Source organism: Heterocephalus glaber, unplaced genomic scaffold, assembly GCF_053883595.1.
Source record: "Heterocephalus glaber isolate CG9 unplaced genomic scaffold, H.glaber_assembly_v1.0 deba00001452, whole genome shotgun sequence".
Lineage (NCBI taxonomy): Eukaryota > Metazoa > Chordata > Mammalia > Rodentia > Bathyergidae > Heterocephalus > Heterocephalus glaber.
Genome location: NW_028258302.1, coordinates 15,549,357 through 15,570,538, shown reverse-complemented (window position 1 = coordinate 15,570,538; position 21,182 = coordinate 15,549,357). Strand labels below are relative to the sequence as shown.

The following is a 21,182-nucleotide window of genomic DNA, read 5'->3' as shown; positions in this document are numbered from 1 at the left end:
GCACATGCCTGTAGCCCTAGCACATGGGAGGCTGAGGCAGGAAGGTCACTGCCAAGCTCAAGGCCAACCTGAACTACATAGCAAGACCCTGTCTCAAAAGAACAAAAACAAAACAGAAGGTTTTTCTGCCATATATTACTGATCTTTGTTCTTGTGTATGATTTTCAGGATCTGTCTGGTTCAATAGACGATCTCCCTATGGGGACGGAAGGAGCTCTGAGTCCTGGAGTGAGCACATCAGGGATTTCCAGCAGCCAAGGAGAGCAGAGTAATCCAGCTCAGTCTCCTTTCTCTCCTCATACTTCCCCTCACCTGCCTGGCATCCGAGGCCCCTCCCCATCCCCTGTTGGCTCTCCCGCCAGTGTTGCTCAGTCTCGCTCAGGACCACTTTCGCCTGCTGCAGTGCCAGGTACCCACCAGTGTTGGTCTTTGGGAAGAGGGAAATTGATGGTCCGAGGGATAGGGAGCCCTTGTTTATGTCTGTATAGTTTCCCTTTAGCATTGTGAAAAGATATTCCTTAACTGGATACCCCTATTATGTATATGGTCTTGGGAGTTGCATGGTCTCTCTGGGAGCCAATTCCAGCTTTATATCACTTCCTAGCTAAAATTCTAAGGCTTAGCCATGGTTTGCTTACTTCTTTCTATTTATGGAACAGGCAACCAGATGCCACCTCGGCCACCCAGTGGCCAGTCAGACAGCATCATGCATCCTTCTATGAACCAATCAAGCATTGCCCAAGATCGAGGTAATAGCCTGGGCTTTGGAGTAGGGGTGGTAGGCTACCGCAGACACTGAATAGCACTGTAATAGCTTTTGGGAAACTCTGACCATGAAGCTTAGGATAGTTTCAGCAACAAATTGAGAAAGTTAGAGTGGCCTTGACCATGTTGGTAGCTCTAGAACTGCATCCCCCAGTAGTCACTCATTTCTCAGTGTCTCTGTTTCAATAGGTTTCTTCCTATATTGTGCCTAATTTGGTTAGCAGTTGCTGAAGATTCAGCATTGAGTCTTCATTCATTAAATCATTTGCCATGTTTGTCATTTTTTCTTTGTCTTTTCAAATGTCCATTTAGTGTCAACAACTGGCATGTCTTCTGTGAGCAGTATCTCTTTGGGGGGAGGGGTAATGGGGATCAAACTCAGGACCTTGCCCTTGCCAGGCAGGCATGGTGCCACTGAGCTAAATCCCCGGCCCTAGCAGTGTCACTTTTGAGTTGCCTAAAAGGGCCTGATCAGGTTGAGACTCTGTACAAATAACTGCTAATGAAAATGTAGATGATGTCCTAAGATAGAGGGAAAAACATTGTTACCATTGCGCTGAACAAATAACTATGTGGACACTACTCACAAATAGGTTATATGCAGAGGAACCCCCAGATGCCCCAGTACAGTTCCCCCCAGCCCGGCTCGGCCTTATCTCCACGTCAGCCTTCTGGAGGACAGATGCATACAGGCATGGGTTCCTACCAGCAGAATTCCATGGGGAACTATGGTCCCCAAGGGGGTCAGTATGGCCCACAAGGTGAGTATACCCATTAGGAATAGATAGTTGTGAGAACAAAACACATTTCCTTGTATGATGTACTGATATGGGTTATAAGAGTAGGACTGTCTTTTCCTTTATATCTACCTAGCCCACGCCCTGACGTAGGGCAAGGCAGGGTCCTGGCTTGTCTTCACTAAACTCTGTCACCATGGGAAAGTTTTTGAATGTTGCTGAACCTCTTTCATCCGTAAGATGGAGATAAGGTGTTTAGCTTACAACTAAGCAACAGACACTTAATGAATGGTAACTGGGCCGGGAATTTAGCTCAGTGGTGCTGCCACCTGCCTCACAAGCATGAGGTCCTGAGTTCGATCCCTGGTACCAAAAAAAAAGTAGCTATTAGCCAGGTATGATGGCACACATTTGGAATCCCAGCATTCTGGGAGGCAGATGCAGGAGAAGCACAACTTAGACTCTAGCCTGAGCAGCTTAGTGAAATAGTGAGACACTGTCTCAAAAACTAAAATAAAATGAGCCAAGGATGTAGCTCAGTGCAATAGCTCTGGGTTCAATTCCCAGGACCACAAAAAAAAGGTAACTTGATTATTGTAATTTCTTTTTCTTTTTTTAGTTACTATGTCCTAATAGAATAGCTCTTTCCTTAAAATCAGGTGTAAGTGGATTGAAAGCTAAGTGTCTTGTACAAAACATGGGATAAAAAGCAAGATGAATGTGTAGCAAAGAAAGAATTTATGTGTGAATTAAAGGCCCTAGATAGTAGTAAGCCAGGCTTGATCTGTGCTGCCTTTAAGATGAGGGAGACAGGGCCGGGGATTTAGCTGAGTGGTTTTGCCGCCTGCTGCGCAAGCGCAAAGACCCGAGTTTGATCCCCGGTACCAAAAAAAAACAAAAACAAAACAAAGATGAGGGAGACAGGCTAGGGGCGTGTGTCAGAGGTAGACCATTCACTTAACATGCACAAAGCTAGGAGGTCAATCAGTCTCTAGTACCACCAAAAAATGAAGGACTCAGGCATGGTGGCACATGCCTATAATCCCAGGACTCAGAAGACTATACCAGGAAGATCGAAAGTTCAATACCAGCCTGGAATACAGAGCAGCACTTTGGGTCCAGAGAGAGAGAGATGGGGGAGAGAACAAGGAAGGTTAGATAGGCAAGCAGATGTGTGTTGAGAAGTATTAAATGAATTGCTAACAAGTCACTAACCAAGTCTTGTGTCTTCTCTCCCTTCCCTCCCAGGAGGCTACCCCAGGCAGCCAAACTATAATGCCTTGTCCAATGCCAACTATCCCAGTGCAGGAATGGCTGGAAGCATGAACCCTATGGGTGCTGGAGGTCAGATGCATGGGCAGCCTAGCATCCCACCTTATGGCACACTCCCTCCGGGGAGAATGAGTCATGCCTCCATGGGCAACAGGCCTTATGGCCCTAACATGGCCAATATGCCACCTCAGGTTGGGTCAGGGATGTGTCCCCCACCAGGGGGCATGAATCGAAAAACTCAAGAATCTGCTGTTGCCATGCACGTTGCTGCCAACTCTATCCAAAACAGGTAAGATTTGGAACATGAAGAGAGTGTCAGTGCAGTGAGATTTGTTTGTATGTATGTGTGTATATATTTATAACTAGTGAATATATTTTTATTGAGAGCTCTTTAGAAAGCTATTTGCGGGGGATTTAGCTCAGTGGTTTCGCTGCCTGCCTCGCAAGCACAAGGACCCGAGTTCAATCCCTGGTACCAAAAATAAAAAAGAAAGCTGTTTGCAGTGTAAAAATAAACTCAGCAGGTCAATTCTTAAGCATTTTAGATTTGTGTCAAATTTCACATGACTATCATATGTAAAGAACTTTATAAAAACCAGGTATGGTGGCATATGCCTATAGTACTAGCGACTTGGGAGGCTAAAGCAGTAGGGTTACTTGAACTCAGGTGTTTCAGACCTGCCATCTCAAAAAAGGAAGAATGAATGCAGAGCTACCTCCAGGTTCTATGCTGAGGAGTCCAGACTGGTTGGGATTTAGTATAAGAGAGGAGTACACTTGAGCATTTCATGTAGGCCTTTTGCCATAGAGAGATCTCTTTAATAGAAACATGCCTTGGCTCTGGAGGTGTCTTAGATAAAGGCCATGCTTAGGCAATATAGTAGGACTCTATAATATTCTTCAATGAATGGACCTCTTAAAATTAAGTTAGTGTTTGCTCAAACCCTCTTAGATCTTTCTGTGGGAAGTAAAAAATAAAAATATATAGATGTTGCATAGTTCTGATTTGAGAGGCCCATGAACTTTTTCTTTTTAAGGCTAACTAAGACAACTATAAGACTTTATTTAGCTCAAGTCCATATCTGAAAGCCTAGTATCTCTTAATTCTTGTCTCTTACTTTTTTCTTCCTCAGGCCACCAGGCTACCCCAATATGAATCAAGGGGGCATGATGGGAACTGGACCTCCCTATGGACAAGGGATTAATAGTATGGCTGGCATGATCAACCCTCAGGGACCCCCATATCCCATGGGTGGAACCATGGCCAACAATTCAGCAGGTAAATCCTAGTCATTGCCCACCCTAGGGATTTCAAGAGTGATCTGGGCTATACTCCCAGTCCTTTGGGAGGCTGTGGTAGGAAAGCTATCTGAAAATTTAAAAGGGAGAGGGGTTGGGGTATATCTCAGTGTGAACCCCAACAGCGACCCCCTAGCCCCCAAATAAAAAAATGCTCTTCAAGCCACAGCTAAACCTATTGGATTTGAGAATTTGTTTTTCTCTTTTACAGGCATGGCAGCCAGCCCAGAGATGATGGGCCTTGGTGAAGTCAAGTTAACTACAGCCACCAAAATGAATAACAAGGCAGACGGGACACCTAAGACAGAATCCAAATCCAAGGTAATAGTTTTTGTCTATATTCCTTTCAACTTTGTGTCTTATCCTGTTCAATGATAGGAAGGGAAAAGAAAAGAAAATAACAAGATTTTAACCTTTTATGACACTAACTAGTCTGAAAAAGCATCTGTTGCCTCCTTTTATTATGAAGGATCCCAGAATAGTAGCTCATTGAATTAGGTTTTAGTGAGCCTGAGGGATCCTGATGTAAGTAATGAAGAACATTGTTTATCTCATGTTATGGTAGAAGTGTTTGTCACTACAGCATGGAATCCTCTGTACTGTTTGGCTGATACTTCTATGAAAGTGTCTCTTCCACTCAGGCACTGATAAATAATGTATGCAGTGGCCAGCTAGTTGCCTTTCTCTTCCCAGACCTTATAGCAACAGGAGTGGTTGGTACCCTATGTTGTGTAAAGGGGGAGATGAGGTAGCTGGGGATTATCTTTGGGCTATCTGTGGGTTGGTCCCAGCTGTGCTCCTTGTTAGGCTGTGTGACAGCCACAGTATTTGCTCAGCATTTGGGGCCTTTTAAACATTTCTGGCCTTGATAATACCTCACTTTCCTTATCAGTATAAGCAGGGGAAATAAAAATCATATCTACACCTCCTCCTATTTCACATCTGGCTCCCAACCCTTTTGAGCACACTCCTATCTTGGCAGGCTAATATCTAAAGTCTGTCAGCCAGGTGAGGGACCCATCCTTTCTTATGAGGAGGAAACGTTTTGTTTCTTTTCATTTTAGTCTAACCCATTGTCTCAAGATGTTTTGAGTTTCTTGAACAAGATAAATGTGTCCAGGCCTCTGGAAAGTAGAGTGAGAGTTGTAATAGTTTTGATGTCAGATGGCAAGAGTTTAAATTCAGCCCTGCCACTAAAAGCTGTGTGATCTTAGGAATCTGGTTCCTTGTCTTCATTTTTATTTTTTTTTGGTACCAGGGATTGAACTTAGAAGCTTGTGCTTGAGAAGCAGGCTGTGGCAACACTGAGCTAAATCCCCAGCCTGGTTCATTGTCTTTAAAAATAGGGATAGGAGGGCCGGTGATTTAGCTCAGTTGTTTCGCTGCCTGCTGCGCAAGCTGCAAGCACAAGGACTGGGCCGAGTTCGATTCCCGGTACCAAAAACAAAAATAGGGATAGGAGCCTGAGGCCAGCCTGGACTACATAGTGGGTTCAAGGCCAGCCTGAACTACATAGCAAGACCCTGTCTCTTAAAAAAATAAGATAAATCACCAGGTGTGGTGGCACATGCCTGTAATCCCAGCACTTGCGAGACTGAGGCAGGAGGATCACTTTGAGTCTGAGGCCAGCCTGGGCTACATAGTGAGTTCAAGGACAGCCTGGAATATATAGCAAGAGCCTGTCTCATAAATAAATATATAGCCAGGTGTGATGGCTCACATCTGTAATCCCAGCTACTCTGGATGCTGAGGCAAGAGGATTGCAAGATTGAAGTCAGCCTGTGTAGCATAGTAAAACTCTGTCTCAAGATTCAGTAAGTCTTAAAAAGGGCTAGGGATTGTAGCTCATGGTAGAGCATTTACCTAGCACATAGGAGCCCCTAGATCCAATTACCAGTACTACAAAATGTTTTTAAAAGGGCAGGGATAAATTAAAATGCCAGATATGTAAAGGCATCTAACTTAGTTTGCAATACATAACATATAGTCAGTATTAGGTTCCTTCCTTTCCAGTAAGAAAGTCTGGCTCGGCCCAGGGATTTAGCTCAGTGGTTTCGCCGCCTGCTGCACAAGCACAAGGACCCGAGTTCAATCCCCGGTACCCCCCCCCCCAAAAAAAGAAAGTCTAGCTCCTTCTAGGCCCTTCAGCCTTGTAAAGGCAGGACAGGTGTTAGTGACCACCTTAGACCCAGAAGCTTTACTGCTTACTGCCCTTATCCAGAGACTTTTTGTTGTTGTTTTGTTTTGGGGTTTTTTTGGTACTGGGGATCAAACTTGGGACCTTGGGCTTGCAAGGCAGGTGCCAGAACCACTGAAGCTAAATCCCCGGCCCTCCAGAGACTTTTGAGACTCTTAACATTGGCTTTGGATGTGATGTATTCTATGAATTTTGACCTATCCCTTCCAGAAATCCAGTTCCTCTACTACCACCAATGAGAAGATCACTAAATTATATGAGTTGGGTGGAGAGCCTGAGAGGAAGATGTGGGTGGACCGTTACTTAGCCTTCACAGAGGAGAAGGCCATGGGCATGACAAACCTGCCTGCGGTGGGTAGGAAGCCTCTGGACCTCTATCGTCTGTATGTGTCTGTGAAGGAGATTGGTGGATTGACTCAGGTGAGTGCCTAATAGTTGACTTCCTTGTGGTTTCCATTCTTCTCATTACTCATTGGCTCCCCATGGTTCCATGCAAAGGACAGCACTCTCCTGTTCATCTGTGAACATTCCATGGAGGTAATTTGGCATAATAGCAAGTCCAGGGTTTAGGGAGAGAGATGGGCCTAGTTTTGAAGTCATTCTTAGTCACTTACAACATAGTGACCTTAATCAAGCTCTATAAATTACTCTGAACCTTAATTTTCTTATTGGCAAAATAGGGATAGTATGTGCCCTTTTAGAGTGTCAAAAATTAGAAATAATAAATATGAAGCTTTCACCAAGGTTTTTTTTTTTTTCTTTCTTGAGACTGAGTCTCACTGTATAGTTCAGGCTAGTCTTGAACTCACAAAGTAGCCCAGGCTGGCCTAAAACTTGGAATGACCCTCCTGCCTCAGCCTCCCGAGTGCTGGGATTACAGGCATGCACCAGTACGCCCAGCTGTTCACCAAGGTTTCTGCCACACAAATTGATTTGCAAGATGGTACAAGGCCAGCCAGAGTAGTTGCTGACCCTTTAAATCCAGAAAGCTTCACAATGGAGAAGGGATTTCAGGAGCTGCTTAATAGAAATAATTTCTAGGGCCGGGGATTTAGCTCAGTGGTTCTGTCGCCTGCCTCAAAGTTCAAGGTCTAGAGTTCGATCCCTGTTACCCCCCCCCTAAAATAATCATAATTTCTGAAGAAAGTGGTGGGAAATTACATGTCTAATTACTCTAAGTAGGAGCTTTAGATGAGTTGATTAATCCTTACTGAAAACCTCTGAACTAGATGCCACCCAGAATCGTGCCCCTTCCCTGATACCTTAAAGTTTTGTTGTAGACTTAAGTTCAGGAGCCAAACAAGTGAGGCCTCACTGCCAGACCCACAGCACATTGCCTTGCACACTTTCCTTGTGGTTGGTGTGTTCTGTAGTCTCCAAACCAGAACCTGCTCTTGGATCAGAGTTTGTAGCCAGCCCTGAGGGGGCTGTGGCAGGGAAGAACTTACTCCAAACCTTCTAAATCAAAGGAGGAAAACAGGGCCAGGGATTTAGCTCAGTGGTTCTGTCACCTGCCTCGAAAGCACAAGGTCCTAAGTTTGATCCCTGGTACCAAAAAACAAAGAAAAAAAGCTGTCACCAGTAAAAAAGAAAGTAATTGGAATGAAGCCAACCAACAGTTATGAATTCCTTCTCCCTTCAGACATTATTCCCTTTCCCCACAAAGCAAAATAAAACAAAACAAAACAAGACACATGCATGCTGCCATATAACTGGCATGGGAAGCAAAGCCATAGAGGGCTTCTGAGGTGACCCTGAGTGTTTGGGTGTGTGTCGTGTCCCCCCCCCCCCCCATACACCAGAAATTGAACTCAGGACCTTGAGCTTGCAAGGCAGGTTCAACACTACTGAGCTAAATCCCCAGCCCCTAACCCTGGGTGTATTTTCTGCTTTTTTTTTTTTTTTCTGATAACTGACTTCTCAAGGTCAGGCCTCTCTTGCCAATAAAGAGGGGATTGGATTAAGTTTGGCTGGCTTCTGATTGGTGGGCTTTTGGATTCACTGAGCCTAGGATGAAGTACAGAGAGAATCCCCAAGGGAGGCCGGAATTCCAGTTTGCAAAAGGATGGAAGCCTTTTAGATTCTGTGATAGAATTAAATTCTAAAGACACTGAGAATTCACAGGGAAGAGTGCTATTATGTGAGGGCTCTAGGAAGGCAAAAGGTGAGTCTTGAGCTTTTCTAAAGGATTAATAGAATTTACATGGAGGGGTTGGGCCAGATGGCATGGAGATCATAGAGAACTTTGCATATCATCCACCAAGGCAACTTTAAAAGCAACTCAGGTGTCCATCCTCACTCTGACAGAAACTATTCTTGGTCACCTTTCTTCGGTCTAGGCTGTCCCTGTGTGTGCTTCCATACTCTCTGTTCTCAGATATCAGAAGTACCAGACCAAAAGCATCACAATCTGTTGAACTTCCCTATGGACTGGGACTGGAATGCCAGTATTCCCAGTCCTTGAGAGACAAACTTACCATATGGTGGATGAATAAAAATACATGAAGGAGACTTGCCCAGCTAGAGCAGAAAGATTAATTTTAGGGAGCTTTTGGGGAGTGGTCTTGGGTCAGTACTGTCACCTGGCTGCTAGGGAGGTACAAAAGAAATCACAAGGTGGTGAACATGTAGAAAACCACGACACTGGTGAAGGAAAGGGCCTTGTAGTTATGTATCACTATGATGTAGGGGATCAATAGCATAAAAATGTTAAATTTATAGAGGGGCATCCACCCCCCTTCTCCATGGACCAGAGGAAAAAAAAGAAAGAAAATCCCCCAGTTTGACAAAGTGAATCAAGCAGGGTGATTGTTGATGTTACTATTTTATAAAATGTGGGTTGGTTGGTTGATTTGTTTGTTTTGGTCTTTTGAGACAAGGTCTTACTATAGTTCAGGCTGGCCTTGAACGCACTGTGTAGCCCAGGCTGGCCTCAAACTCACAGCAGTCCTCTTGCCTCAGCCTCTGTAGGGCAGGGTTTACAGGCATGTGCCACCATGCAGAGCTATAAAACGTTTTTATTGTGCACTCAAAATAAGATTTGGGCCAGGTGTGGTACTGTACACCTGTGATCCCAGCACTCAAGAGGCTGAGGCAAGAGGATTGCCAGAAGTTAAAGGCCCTCTTGAGCTACATAGTGAGTTCAAGGCCACCCTGAACCATTTAGTGAGAATCTGTGTCCAAAAATAAATAAATGAATAAAATAGGATTTGGAGCCAAGTGTGGTGGGACCCACATGTAATCCCAGCACCTTCAGTGGCTGAGACCAGGAGGATTGCAAGTTTGCGATCCAGCCTGAGCAATTTAGCAGCTTAGGGAGACCTTGTCTCAAGAGACTCTACATTCAAACCCCAATACCACCAAAAAGAAAGAATTTGGGACTGGAGCTCTAGCTCAGTAGTAGAACACTTGCCTAACATGCATGAGGCCCTGGATTCGATCCCCAGCACTACACAAACAAGTTGTTTGTTTGTTTGTATACCATGGATGGAACTCAGGACCTTGTGCTTGGAAGGCAGGTGCGGCACCACTGAGCTAAATCCCTGGCCCAAACAAATAGATTTTTAAAGTAGGGTTTGGATCTGAAAGTGATTTGCACACCATTTTAGCAGTACACTTGCATAAAGCAAAGACTAGCTCTGATTTCTGTTCTAATAGTGATTTGAAGTTTCTTTAGTGTTTTGAGTAAGCGCTGTCTGGTATTTGCAGTATAGCATGCGGTGAAGCCAACTACAGATTTAACATTTCTTGAGGACTGTCCACCAAGCTATAAGGTTAACTTTTTCAGTTACCTAAGAACAGATTCCAAAAAAAAAAAAAAAATGAGTACTTTGTAGCATTTGGTGAAGGTTTGGGGCTTGTGGGCAAGAAGTGGGAGATGTTCCCCAACTCTTTTGGTTGGTTGTATAGGTCAACAAGAACAAAAAATGGCGGGAACTTGCGACCAACCTCAATGTGGGCACATCGAGCAGTGCTGCCAGCTCCTTGAAAAAGCAGTATATCCAGTGTCTCTATGCCTTTGAGTGCAAGATTGAACGGGGAGAAGACCCTCCCCCAGACATCTTTGCAGCTGCTGATTCCAAGAAGTCTCAACCCAAGATCCAGCCTCCCTCTCCTGGTAAGGATGGGGTGAGCTCCACAAAGGACAAGAGCCTGTTGCCCTTGACTCCTCGTTCAGTGGTGCCTGCCTCCAAGGTGGCAGAGCAGATGCCAGGAATGTGTGCTCTACCCTGCCCTACCACAAGGCTTAACAAGTTGGCAAACTATAAAGAGTGGGGCAGTGGCAGGGAGATACTCTGTAACAGTTTTTAAGTTTTAATTTTCCTTGTGCACTTGGCATCTTGCCCAATGTTTGTAAACTAGTGAGTAGGAGGGACACCGGAGGAGAAACCTGACAAATAGCAGGAAGGCAAGGCCATCTGGGAGCTTTGGCCCACTGATGTCAGTGCTTTAGAATGCAGCTCATACAAGAACCCTGAATTCCCCAGGGAACTGAGAGGGTAATGAATGGGAAGGAGGGGCTGGGTGGGGATGTGAATGGAACTTTCTGATGGGAGTGCCTCTGCCCACCCTCCTTTCTCAGAGGAGGCCCTAGGCAAGCATAAGGAGGGAAGAAGGCCAGGGCACTGAAGGTGGGTGTAAACACATGTGCCCTGGTGATGACCTCTGAGGATGTAATGAGGGCCTGAGATGGTGACTCATCAGCTGGGGAGGCCTCAGCACTGTGGTATCTGCTGCTGGGAATGGTGGCTAATGGAAACATTAATTACTGGTAGTTTTTTACTCATCAGGTTAGTGAGAGAACATTTGAATTTGAGGATGACATTGTGCTGGGTTCATGAGAACAGAAGTATCTAAGCTCCTAAAATGTATCATAGGTTGGGAGCAAGATGAATCCTCCCCACACCAGGTATTGGGGACACTGACTGGGACCGTGTGCATCAGCATTACAATGTTGGATGGGTTCCCTTGGAGCAATAAGGACAGGTTATCAGGGAAGCTGGCAGTGGCTCAGGAAATGACCAGGATGATGACACAATAACCACGTCACTTTAACTGTTAACAAAAGCAAGAGTAACATAACGTAGTCCCCTCTTTGTAACCTTGCCTTGCAGATTACCTGCTATGAAAAGGGTTAGCAGGTTAGTAAAATCATTTACAAAGAGATCCTGGGACATTTGTGTGTTTCTGTGAGAGTCAAACACTTTCCTCAGGCAAGCTGCTCACTCTTCATCTCTTTCCACAGCGGGATCAGGGTCTATGCAGGGGCCCCAGACTCCTCAGTCAACCAGCAGTTCCATGGCAGAAGGAGGAGACCTGAAGCCACCAACTCCAGCATCCACACCACACAGCCAGATCCCCCCCTTGCCAGGCATGAGGTAAGGCTAGGAAAGGAACAGGAGGATTGGGAGACCTTGGAGACAAGTGCATGGCAACTTCTGTTCAGCCCAAGGGTGATTGCAGCTTCTGCCTTTCCAGCCAGTCTCTGTGTCTTGCCTCATAATACTCTGTTGGGAGTTTTAATTGTTTTTCTTCACTCTGGAGCAGGAGCAATTCAGTCGGAATCCAGGATACCTTTCCTGATGGAAGTGACCCCACATTCCAAAAGCGGAATTCCATGACTCCAAACCCTGGGTACCAGCCCAGTATGAATACCTCTGACATGATGGGGCGCATGTCCTACGAGCCAAATAAGGATCCTTATGGCAGCATGAGGAAAGGTGACCAGTTGCTGTTAACATTGTGTTTGTGAAGATAGGGCCAGGGATGGGAGAGGGACTTCGGGGGGATATCTTCAGTGCCTTAGAATTCTTGTCAAGCGTCATGTCTAGATGTAACCGCCTGACCTAACCATCCTCTTCATCCCTACTTCCTTTTTTTAATCTTCTGGTCTTGCCTTGTCACCCTTTAACAAGTTAGTGCTTTTTGTTGATTGGGGCTTTGTAGATCTCTGTTTTAAACCTTTCAGGAAAACACTGAGTACAAACCCAAACTCTAAAGAGAGCCTGGGGCTTTGGAGCAGGCAAGGTATACATTGCTGAGCCTCCCAGCCTGTCAGGATGCTCACTGCCTTCCTTTTTGTACCCAGCTCCAGGGAGTGATCCCTTCATGTCCTCAGGTCAGGGCCCCAACGGCAGCGGGATGGGTGACCCCTACAGCCGTGCTGCTGGCCCTGGGCTCGGAAATGTGGCTATGGGACCACGACAGCACTATCCCTATGGAGGTCCTTATGACAGAGTGAGGTAAGCATGTCCTTCATTCTGCTCTCAGCCCTGGCACCCCACAGGTATAGTAGACTCAATTTACTTCTCTAAATCTGTTTAGGACGGAGCCTGGAATAGGACCTGAGGGAAACATGGGCACTGGGGCCCCCCAGCCGAATCTCATGCCTTCCACCCCAGATTCGGGGATGTATTCTCCTAGCCGCTACCCCCCGCAGCAGCAGCAGCAGCAGCAGCAGCAGCAGCAGCAGCAGCAGCAGCAGCAGCAGCAACAGCAGCAGCAGCAACGGTGAGCGAAGCCTGATCTCAGTGTCACTGTGGCTCAGGCTTTGCCATTCCCCACCCTCATCCTCTATTTCTCCTCCTATGTAGACATGATTCCTATGGCAATCAGTTCTCCACTCAAGGCACCCCTTCTGGCAGTCCCTTCCCCAGCCAGCAGACCACAATGTATCAGCAGCAGCAGCAGGTAAGGAGGGTATCTGGGAATGAACTGACTCACAGGATCCCTATGAAAAGCAGTGAGTGACCTAATCTAGTCTGTGGCAGTCTTAAGAATCTCACTTTAGGAACTGTTCTTTTCTCACCTGGGTATCCAATTCTGCTACCAGATATTAAGGATATCCTTACTCTCTTTCTTGGTGTGTGGTCCATCTCCCTAGTTCTCTGAAAGGGCTAGAAACAGACCTATTTATTTATGTGTTTATTTTCTTTCTTCAAGACAGGATCTCACTCTGTAGTTCAGGCTGGTCTGGAACTCACTATGTAGCTATGTAGCCCAGGCTAGCCTTGAACTTACAGTTATCCCCCTGCCTCAGCCTTCTGATACATTTTTCTACTTGAAGCAAGAGGAAGACAAAGGTGGGCATAGTGGTTCACATCATTAATTCCGGCACTCTGGGAAGCTGAGACAGGAGGATCAGAAGTTGAAGCTAGCCTGAGCAACTTAGCAAGACCCTGTCTCAAATTAAAAATAACAAAGAATTGAGAATATACCTCGGTGCAGAGCCCCTGCTCTCAGAAACAACCTCAAAAGATAGTTTGTAACCTTGATTTGTGTTCTTTTTTTTTTTTGGTACCGGGGATCGAACTTGGGACCTTCTGCTTGCCAGGCAGGCGGTGGCACCACTGAGCTAAATCCCCGGCCTCCGTGATTTGTTTTCTTATAGAGGGACAGAAGTAGAATAAGCAAGTGTTTATTGCCATCTTGGTATCTGTGGGTCTGTGTCCCGGAGTGCAGAGTATTTATTTCCCCTCTCCTTATCTCTGTTTTAGAATTATAAGCGGCCAATGGATGGTACATATGGCCCTCCTGCCAAGCGGCATGAAGGGGAGATGTACAGTGTGCCATACAGCACTGGGCAGGGGCAGCCTCAGCAGCAGTTGCCCCCAGCCCAGCCCCAGCCTGCCAGCCAACAACAAGCTGCCCAGCCTTCCCCTCAGCAAGATGTGTACAACCAGTATGGCAATGCCTATCCTGCTACTGCCACTGCTGCTACTGAGCGTCGACCAGCAGGCGGTCCCCAGAACCAATTTCCATTCCAGTTTGGCCGAGACCGTGTTTCTGCACCCCCTGGCTCCAATGCCCAGCAGAACATGCCACCGCAGATGATGAGTGGCCCCATACAGGCATCAGCTGAGGTTGCTCAGCAGGGCACCATGTGGCAGGGTCGTAATGACATGACCTATAATTACGCCAACAGGCAGAGCACGGGCTCTGCCCCGCAGGGTCCTGCTTATCATGGTGTTAACCGAACAGACGAAATGCTGCACACGGATCAGAGGGCCAACCATGAAGGCCCATGGCCTTCTCATGGCACACGCCAGCCTCCATATGGTCCCTCTACCCCTGTACCCCCCATGACAAGGCCCCCTCCATCTAACTATCAGCCCCCGCCAAGCATGCAGAATCACATTCCTCAGGTATCCAGCCCCGCTCCCCTGCCCCGGCCAATGGAGAATCGTACCTCTCCTAGCAAGTCTCCATTCCTGCACTCTGGGATGAAAATGCAGAAAGCAGGCCCACCAGTACCTGCCTCACACATAGCACCTGCCCCTGTGCAGCCCCCGATGATTCGGCGGGATATCACCTTCCCACCTGGCTCTGTTGAAGCCACACAGCCTGTGTTGAAGCAGAGAAGGCGGCTCACAATGAAAGACATTGGTAAGGAGACCTCCTTCATTGGGTTTCTTAATCTACCCCTTTTTTTCACCTTGTGCATTCCTCCCTACATCCTGATGTTCTGGATGAGGTTAAATCTAGTCCAGGATTGTCTAAAATAGAGCTGATGAACTTTGGGCAAGAAGAAATAAACTGATTTCAGAGTTTCCTTTAAGACACTGCCATGCAGTGATGTCCTAGAGATCTTAGAAGCCATGAGGGGCAGGTCTGTGTTATGTCCCAGATAGGAACTGTGCCTTCTGCCTTCCACCTTGTGTTATCTTCAGAGTAGCCTGACTGATGGGGAGGCCTGGGTGTGCCTCCAGCCAACCTGGGCTTGGTGGATGGACAACACGGAGGTTTATTTCAGGAACACCGGAGGCATGGCGGGTAATGATGTCCCTCAAGTCTGGGCTCCTGGCAGAGAGCACATGGGCATTAGACACCATTAACATTCTACTATATGATGACAACAGCATCATGACCTTCAATCTCAGTCAGGTGAGTACAGGTTCCTGGGAAAGATTGGGAGGACCTGGGATTATCTTAACGTAGACAATACTGAGTGACACAGAGAATGAAATCATCCACAGCCAACATAGTCTTGTCTTTCTTGGGTGTGTTCTATGCCAGTACTTGGCTTCCTTTGCCACTGGGCATGGACCCAGGATATTGAGTGTAGTAATAACTTAAGTAAGTTTTCATGTTGGTGCTTTAGTACTGGATTAACTTGGGGAAAAGGGAATTTTATTTGGGAGAAATATTTTGGTCTTGGTGTTGGTACGAAATACAGCCAGGGACTGGGGATATAGCTCAGTGGTGCTGCACCTGCCTGGTAAGTGCAAGGTCCTGAGTTCAATCTCCGGTACAAATAAAAATACACCCAAAAGGGGCCAGGGATTTAGCTCAGTGGTTTGGCCGCCTGCTGTGCAAGCGCAAGGACCCGAATTCAATCCCCGGTACCAAAAAAAACCCCACAAAACCTCAAAATACAGCCAGATGCCTATAATCTTAACTACAGTACTTGGGAGCTAGAGGCAGGAGGATCATGAGTTCAAAGCCAGCCTAGAATTAGACTCCCTACCTACATGTGACAGGCTGGCCTCCAACTCAAGATCCTCCTGGCTCTGGCTCCCAAGTCCTGTAGTTAGGGTTACAGGAAACTTAGTGAGACCCTATCTCAAAACAAAAAAAAATAAGCTAGGTGTAGTGGTTCCTACTTGTAATCCCAGCATTTGGGAGACTGGGGATGTAGTTTAGTGGTAGAGCACTTGCTTAGGATACATGAGGCCCTGGGTTCAAGCCCCACTGCTGCCAAAAAGAAAGAAAGGAAAAGAAGAAAAAAAAAAAACAGTTTTATTGATGTTAGTGAGGGCACCATATTTTCTAGACTACCAAGAACTCATGATCTTTCTGTCAGCAGTTTATTTTTCCCTTTCTTCTTATACCTTCTTGTTTTGAGTGGTACTTTGTCAATCCCAGTTTCTTTAAATAGAGAGTAGATGAGAGTTTTTGGTTTCTTTTTTATTGTATTCTTGTAAAGCTGATTCTCCAGCCCCACTCTGCACAGGAAGTGCACCTTGAGTTTTCCCAATAGCGGGGAGAAATTTGTGCTCCTCTATCCTACTTTGTTTTGATCATCCTTTGGACCCAACAGGACCTCAGCCCAAACAGGAGTTGTAGCCATTTAGAGATGAGTAAATAGGCTCAGAGTTTTGCCCCTGCTCAAGTTCACACAGCTGTCAGTACAACCGTTCTAGTTCCAAAACTTCTGGGCCAGGGGATTTAGCTCAGTGGTTCTAGTGCCTGCCTTGCAAGTCCAAGGTCCCAAGTTCGATCCTTCCCCCCGCCAAAACACATTTTATATCCAAAACTTGACAATTTCCATTGCATAATATTGCCTCATGTGAGAAAGTAAAAGAACAGTTTTTGATTGAGCAATTCCCATGTGGTAGACATCAGATGTATTCTATTCAGACCTCAGAATAGCCCTGTTAAAGTTGGGACATTTTTTATCATTTCATACACCTAGGTCCTATAAAAACCAGAATTCAATCTTGGATCTTTCAAAGTCTGTTACAGTGGTGCCTCAGTTCACAAACTAAATTCTTTCCACAAATCTGAGAACCAAATCAAATTCATTGATTAGGTGGTGGGCGTAGTGTTGCACATCTATAATCCCAGCAATAGGGATGCTGAAGCAGGAGTATCATTGTGAGTTGAGGCCAGCCTCAGCTACATAGTAAGCTCAAAGCCAGCCAGAATTACATAGTCTGAATTTGTAGCCAACTACAAATTCAGTGGTTAGGTTCAATGTTGACCTTATGCGGAAATTTGATTTGATTCTCATCCAGTTCAGTTTGTGACCAGAATTGTGGAGAGAATTGAGTTTGTGAACTGAGGTACCAGTACATATTTTTTTCTTTTCTTTTCTGCTATACTGTTCAGCCAAAGGCTAGTCTAGAGATCAGTACAGTATTCTGTTCTAGAGGTACACAGCATATGGAAGAGCCAACCTGGGTTGAGTCTTCTGAGCCTTTTGCTTGGATCAGTGTTTGGAGAGCCAAAGCTTTGTCCCACTCATGCTGAAAGATTCATGGAGGTTCAGCCTCCTGGAATGTTGGGGAGCTTGGAAAACAGAGCAGATGAATATCTGTCCTCACTGCATTCCCTTCCCTTTGCTCATGTTGGAAGGGGATATTCCACCAGGTTTAGACTTGGGCTCCACTTAGCAATGGGATATAGAGAGATAGTGGCAGTGACCAGCCAGTAGGAAGTTGGCCTGGTAAAGAAAACCAGAATATTGGTTGAGAAAGAGGCGGCTAAAAAAAAAAGAGAAGGCTGAGAGATGGGGTGGCATTTGTGGGTGAAGTGTTAAGCTGTGGCTGGAATTTCCATCCTGCTAAGGGCAGGCTTATGGGGTGGTTGTTCTGACAGAAAGGAAGAGCTTTGCATAGGCGTAGGAGAGATGAAGATGAGCAGTTTGCTTTGCGGAAGCTTTGGAAAATGAGTGGCTGCCTCTACCAGGTTGATACTGAGTGACAAGAAGAAAAGGGAAGATCGGGTAGAAGTGGGTAGCTCAGTCATAGAGCAGTTAGTTACCTAGCCTTTACAAGGCCCTGTGCTTAATCCCCTGCAAAAAGAGGGTGGAGGAGAGATGGATGGAACTTGAGAGGTCTCTCAAATCAAGGATTCTTTTCTTCCTTAATTTACTTTCTATGCTTTCTTTTTCAGCTCCCAGGGTTACTAGAGCTCCTTGTGGAATACTTCCGACGATGCCTGATTGAGATCTTTGGCATTTTAAAAGAGTATGAGGTGGGTGACCCAGGACAGAGAACGCTACTGGACCCTGGGAGATTCAACAAGGTGTCTAGTCCAACCCCAACAGAGGGTGAGGAAGAAGAAGAACTTCTAGCTCCTAAACTAAAGGAGGATGAAGAGGAAGAAGTAATTGAAAATGATGAGGAGATGGCTTTTTTGGGTAAGGACAAGCCAGCGTCAGAGAACAGTGAAGAGAAGCTAATCAGTAAGTTTGACAAGCTTCCAGTAAAGGTTGTACAGAAAAATGACCCATTTGTGGTGGACTGTTCAGATAAGCTTGGGCGGGTGCAGGAGTTTGATAGTGGCCTGCTGCACTGGCGGATTGGTGGCGGGGACACTACTGAACATATCCAGACCCACTTTGAAAGCAAGACAGAGCTGCTGCCTTCCCGGTCTCATGTGCCCTGCTCAACAGCCCCCCGGAAACATGTCATAACAGTAGAGGGTACTCCTGGGACGACAGAACAGGAGGGACCCCCACCTGATGGCCTTCCAGAAAAACGGATCACAGCCACCATGGATGATATGTTATCTACTCGGTCTAGCACACTGACCGAGGAGGGAGCCAAGAGTGCAGAGGCCACTAAGGAAAGCAGCAAGTTTCCATTTGGCATTAGCCCAGCACAGAGCCACCGGAACATCAAGATCCTAGAGGATGAACCTCACAGTAAGGATGAAACTCCATTGTGTACCCTTCTGGACTGGCAGGATTCACTTGCCAAGCGCTGCATCTGTGTCTCCAATACCATCCGAAGCCTGTCATTTGTGCCAGGCAACGACTTTGAGATGTCTAAACACCCAGGGCTGCTGCTCATCCTGGGCAAGCTGATCCTGCTGCACCACAAGCATCCAGAACGGAAGCAGGCACCACTAACTTATGAGAAAGAGGAGGAACAGGACCAAGGGGTGAGCTGTAACAAAGTGGAGTGGTGGTGGGACTGCTTGGAGATGCTCCGGGAAAACACCTTGGTCACACTCGCCAACATCTCAGGGCAGTTAGACCTCTCCCCATACCCTGAGAGCATTTGTCTACCTGTTCTGGATGGACTCCTACACTGGGCAGTTTGCCCGTCAGCTGAAGCCCAAGACCCTTTCTCCACTCTGGGCCCCAATGCCGTCCTTTCCCCCCAGAGACTGGTGTTAGAAACCCTCAGCAAACTCAGTATCCAGGACAACAATGTGGACCTGATCCTAGCCACACCCCCCTTCAGCCGCCTGGAGAAGTTGTATAGCACCATGGTGCGCTTCCTCAGTGACCGAAAGAACCCAGTATGCCGGGAGATGGCGGTGGTACTGCTAGCCAACCTGGCACAGGGGGACAGCCTGGCAGCCCGTGCCATCGCAGTGCAGAAGGGCAGCATTGGCAACCTCTTGGGCTTCCTCGAGGACAGTCTTGCTGCCACACAGTTCCAGCAGAGTCAGGCCAGCCTCCTCCACATGCAGAACCCACCCTTTGAGCCAACTAGTGTGGACATGATGCGGCGGGCTGCCCGTGCACTGCTTGCCTTGGCCAAGGTGGACGAAAACCACTCAGAGTTCACTCTGTATGAGTCACGGCTGTTGGACATCTCCGTGTCACCGTTGATGAACTCATTGGTTTCGCAAGTCATTTGTGATGTACTGTTTTTAATTGGCCAGTCATGACAGCTGTGGGACTTCTCCCCCCTGTGTGTGTGTGCGTGTGTGGAGAACTTAGAAACTGACTGTTGCCCTTTATTTATGCAAAACCACCTCAGAATCCAGTTTACCCTGTGCTGTCCAGCTTCTCCCTTGGGAAAAAAGTCTCTCCTGTTTCTCTTCCTCCTCCTTCCCCCTCCCCCTCACACCTTTCTGTTCCTGTCCTTACCTTACTTCCCTCAGGACCCCACTCTATTTGAAAAGATAAAGCTCTGCCTAAATAGAAGACTTTTTTATTTTAACCAAAGTTACTGTTGTTTACAGTGAGTTTGGGGAAAAAATAAAAATAAAAATGGCTTTCCCGATCCTTGCATCAATGGGATGCCACATTTCATAACTGTTTTTAATGGTAAAAAAAAAAAAAGGAAAAAAATACAAAAAAAAAAAAACCTGAAGGACAAAAAAGTGACTGCTGAACTGTGTGTGGTTTATTGTTGTACATTCACAATCTTGCAGGAGCCAAGAAGTTCGCAGTTGTGAGCAGACCCTGTTCACTGGAGAGGCCTGTGCAGTAGAGTGTAGACCCTTTCATGTACTGTACTGTACACCTGATACTGTAAACATACTGTAATAATAATGTCTCACCTGGAAATGAGAGAAGACGCTGGGTCAGCAGCAAGCTGTAGTTTTTAAAATGTTTTTAGTTAAACGTTGAGGAGAAAAAAAAAGGCTTTTCCCCCAAAGTATCATGTGTGAACCTACAACACCCTGACCTCTTTCTCTCCTCCTTGATTGTATGAATAACCCTGAGATCACCTCTTAGAACTGGTTTTAACCTTTAGCTGCAGCGGCTATGCTGCCACGTGTGTATATATATGATGTTGTACATTGCACATACCCTTGGAGCCCCACAGTTTGGTCCCCCTCCCAGCTACCCCTTTATAGTATGACGAGTTAACAAGTTGGTGACCTGCACAAAGCGAGACACAGCTATTTAATCTCTTGCCAGACATCGCCCCTCTTGGTGTGATGCTGTACAGGTCTCTGTAAAAAGCCCTTGCTGTCTCAGCAGCCAATCAACTTATAGTTTTTTTTTTTCTGGGTTTTTGTTTCTTTTTGTTTTTCTTTCTAATCGAGGTGTGAAAAAGTTCTAGGTTCAGTTGAAGTTCCTGATGAAGAAACACAATTAAGATTTTTTCAGTGATAAAATCTGCATATTTGTATTTCAACAATGTAGCTAAAACTTGATGTAAATTCCTCCTTTTTTTCCTTTTTTGGCTTAATGAATATCATTTATTCAGTATGAAATCTTTATACTATATGTTCCACGTGTTAAGAATAAATGTACATTAAATCTTGGTAAGACTTGTGAGACTTTTATTGTTTTCAAACTACTATAAAGCTTGACCTTTTGTGTGGAGAGTGGGAAATACTAGTCCTGTTCTCACAAACGGCCCTTAGTTGGCTAGGGATTTAGCTCAGTAGTTCTGCCGCCTGCCTCACAAGCACAAGGTCCTAAGTTCTATCCCCAGTACCAAAAACAAATGGCCCTTAATACGCTTTCTCCATTAAGTGGTGGCATCCTGGACCCT

The 21,182-nt window shown here is 46.1% G+C and overlaps 1 protein-coding gene across 7 annotated transcripts in view; it reads left to right on the top strand.

Moving 5' to 3' along the window:
* Arid1a (AT-rich interaction domain 1A) overlaps positions 1-20,953 on the top strand; it is an 87,672-nt gene extending 66,719 nt beyond the window's left edge. For 5 of the 7 annotated variants that reach the window (XM_087215490.1, XM_021263121.2, XM_004850663.4 and 2 more), the window contains 16 exons: positions 169-409; positions 660-749; positions 1,359-1,526; positions 2,751-3,063; positions 3,908-4,053; positions 4,285-4,394; positions 6,481-6,690; positions 10,180-10,387; positions 11,516-11,648; positions 11,815-11,990; positions 12,359-12,512; positions 12,595-12,780; positions 12,864-12,960; positions 13,767-14,655; positions 15,023-15,153; positions 17,887-20,953. In XM_087215490.1, the coding sequence (XP_087071616.1) occupies positions 169-409; positions 660-749; positions 1,359-1,526; positions 2,751-3,063; positions 3,908-4,053; positions 4,285-4,394; positions 6,481-6,690; positions 10,180-10,387; positions 11,516-11,648; positions 11,815-11,990; positions 12,359-12,512; positions 12,595-12,780; positions 12,864-12,960; positions 13,767-14,655; positions 15,023-15,153; positions 17,887-19,617 (4,983 nt within the window). In that variant the 3' untranslated portion in view covers positions 19,618-20,953. The remainder of the gene's footprint in view (positions 1-168; positions 410-659; positions 750-1,358; positions 1,527-2,750; positions 3,064-3,907; positions 4,054-4,284; positions 4,395-6,480; positions 6,691-10,179; positions 10,388-11,515; positions 11,649-11,814; positions 11,991-12,358; positions 12,513-12,594; positions 12,781-12,863; positions 12,961-13,766; positions 14,656-15,022; positions 15,154-17,886) is intronic. The other 2 variants (XM_087215488.1, XM_021263120.2) reach the window with 1 other exon arrangement.
* The last annotated feature ends 229 nt before the right edge of the window (positions 20,954-21,182 follow it).